Source organism: Myotis davidii, unplaced genomic scaffold (assembly GCF_000327345.1).
Source record: "Myotis davidii unplaced genomic scaffold, ASM32734v1 scaffold399, whole genome shotgun sequence".
NCBI lineage: Eukaryota > Metazoa > Chordata > Mammalia > Chiroptera > Vespertilionidae > Myotis > Myotis davidii.
Window position 1 is genome coordinate 555,134 of NW_006292094.1, and position 2,337 is coordinate 557,470.

A 2,337-nucleotide genomic window follows, 5' to 3' on the forward strand; every position below is an offset into this window, starting at 1 on the left:
TTCTGTTTCTTTGTTATGGGGTGGGGCCACAACATTAGTGACAAAGAAACAGAATTTCCGGAGGATGAGGCCCGGAAATCAGGATTTGAGAACCAGGTTGAGAACCACTGTTTTATGGCATCTCCGAGGACTACTTTCTTCATGGAGAAGGGCACTAATCACACTCCTCCCCTATCCTGATCGGAGCACACAGGCTCTCACCTGCTCTGCAGGGTGGAAGCTGATACGGAGCAGCTGACTCCAGTGGGAGCACTGGAGCAGGAGGCAGCCAGAGGCAGGAAAAGGCCCGGCCACGCGCCGCGCTGCCCACTCCGCCCGACTTGTCCGTGATGCGCCAGGTCACGGAGAGGCTGCCGGCAAACTTTCCACTCCGTGCCCAACAGCAGCTTCCTGCTCCTGTGGGGAGTTCTCCCAGCTCTGATCAGGGCACAAAAAAATCGATCTATTAGATCAAGCAGGAAGGAGAAGGCAGGAGACCAGCCGGGAAGCTGCGGAACGGAGTGTTTTGGCGTAGCAGTCCCCTCCCTTCTGACTGGAGTATTAATTGCTACATTGCCACTGCCTGGAAGAAAGACAGCCAGCAGAGCCTGGGAGAGCTCCCGCTCCCTCCCTGTTCGCTCCACTGCACGCTCCTCGGTTCCCTCGGAGCGCCCTGTGCCCTGGCAGCGCTGGCCCAGCCCTGGCATCCCCAGGTCCTCCTGTGGGTAGCACTTGAGTGGAGGGAAGGACAGCGTGCCCTGCAGGCTCTCTGGATGCAGGAGCTGGGCTCCCTGCAGAGGCAGCTGTGCGGTGCCAGGAGCTCCCGCGGTGCGTCCCTCTCTCTGGGCTCGCCCAGGCGGGCTCCAGGTGCCAGGGGCACGCAGAGCAGAGCCTTCGCTTCTGGGCATTGAGAGCAGAGCCTGCCTCCCCTCTGCCACCATGAGCGGCTGCTCCAAAAGATGCAAGCTCGGGTTCGTGAAATTTGCCCAGACCATCTTGAAGCTCATCACCGGGACCCTCAGCAAAGGTAGGAAGCCTGGCCCGGACCCTCCTTTTCTGCCTTGATGGGATCTGGCTGGTCGGGGTGCCTCGCCGTGGCCAGTGGGGCTGTTCTGGTGTGCGTGGGTCCCGAGGAGGCGGGGAGGGACCGGTGGCTGGGATTTGGGGCTGCTGACAGCCTGGGTCCTGGCCTGGGCGGGCGGGCACCCGGCCAGGGAGCTCAGCTGGCGCTAATTGTCTGGAACTTTGGAAATGGGTTTGGTGGTGTGTGGCCGATCGGTTACAGTCGGGCAGAGGGAGAGCGCTCTTCCCGGAGCACTGGAAGCTGCTTAGCGTGACTAGAGTTTCAAGAAGTTATCTGCAGAGTGTGTGTCTTGTTGATAAGAGAGATTTGGCGCGGGGGGCTGTGAGTAACAGAACGGAGATGTTGGAGGGCCAGCAGGAGGCGGCCCTGGGCCCTGGTGGGGGTGGGACCCGTCGCTCTGGGCTTGGTGTACCGAGCTTTCTCGTGGGGTTCCAGCGTGCTGCGTTTCGGGGGCTCTGGTCATCGGTCTGTCCCTCCGCATCGCCTGCCTGTGTTGATGTCTGGCCTCTGCTTCTCTAAGAACAGGGGTGGCAGCCAGTCCCCAAGTTGCCTCCCCGGCAGCCCAGAAAGGGCGGTTGGGACTACAGCCAGGACTGTGTGTCTGTGACTCCACCCCCGGGGCAGTGGGGAGACTATCTTCTCAGGGGCCGTTCCTGCCTCTGGAGCCCCATCTTCCACCCTGACCAGGGAGGTGAGGACCTCGGGGACACCCTGGCAAACTTTCTGGAGAGAATATTTAAAGGGACAGCAGCAGCATGATGTGGCCTTGCTGGCTGGGAAAAAAATGTCTTTAAAATTCACACCTGATTCAGGAGGTGCGGTTATGGGGAGATGCATTGGAAGCAGGAGGCAGGAGATTTGATCAGGATTTTAAAACTTGAAGATGAGCGAAGAGACGGGCCGTGTGTGGCAGCTCTAATAATGACATGGCTCAGGCCCCCAGCTGCCTCGTGCGTCTGGCCTGCTGCAAACTGAAAGGTGTGTGTGTGTGTGTGTGGTGGGGAGAAAGGGTGAGATGTTGCTATCTACTTTCTCAGGCCCTTTCGTCGCTCCTGTTCTGTCCCACTGCCCTCCTCCAGGGAGCCCAGGGGGACTGCACCCCCAAGGCTGAGGGTCAGCTGCCTGGCAGCACTATTGGGAGGCCTGCGTGGGATGGGCGGATGTGAGGAGGAGCGTGCAGAGGGCTGGGAGATTGCACAAAGTCCCACCACTCAATCCTCTGAGACAAATTGAGGCTCCACCCCAACCCCGTCCCCCTGCCCCCCGCATCTCTG

The 2,337-nt window shown here is 60.2% G+C and overlaps 1 protein-coding gene across 1 annotated transcript in view; it reads left to right on the plus strand.

The window, feature by feature from the left end:
- The first annotated feature begins 239 nt into the window (after window positions 1-239).
- Window positions 240-2,337, plus strand: part of KCNIP1 (potassium voltage-gated channel interacting protein 1) — a 252,213-nt gene continuing 250,115 nt past the window's right edge. Inside the window, exon 1 of the mRNA XM_015565086.1 lies at window positions 240-1,006. Coding sequence (XP_015420572.1) covers window positions 919-1,006 — 88 coding nt within the window. The 5' untranslated portion in view covers window positions 240-918. The remainder of the gene's footprint in view (window positions 1,007-2,337) is intronic.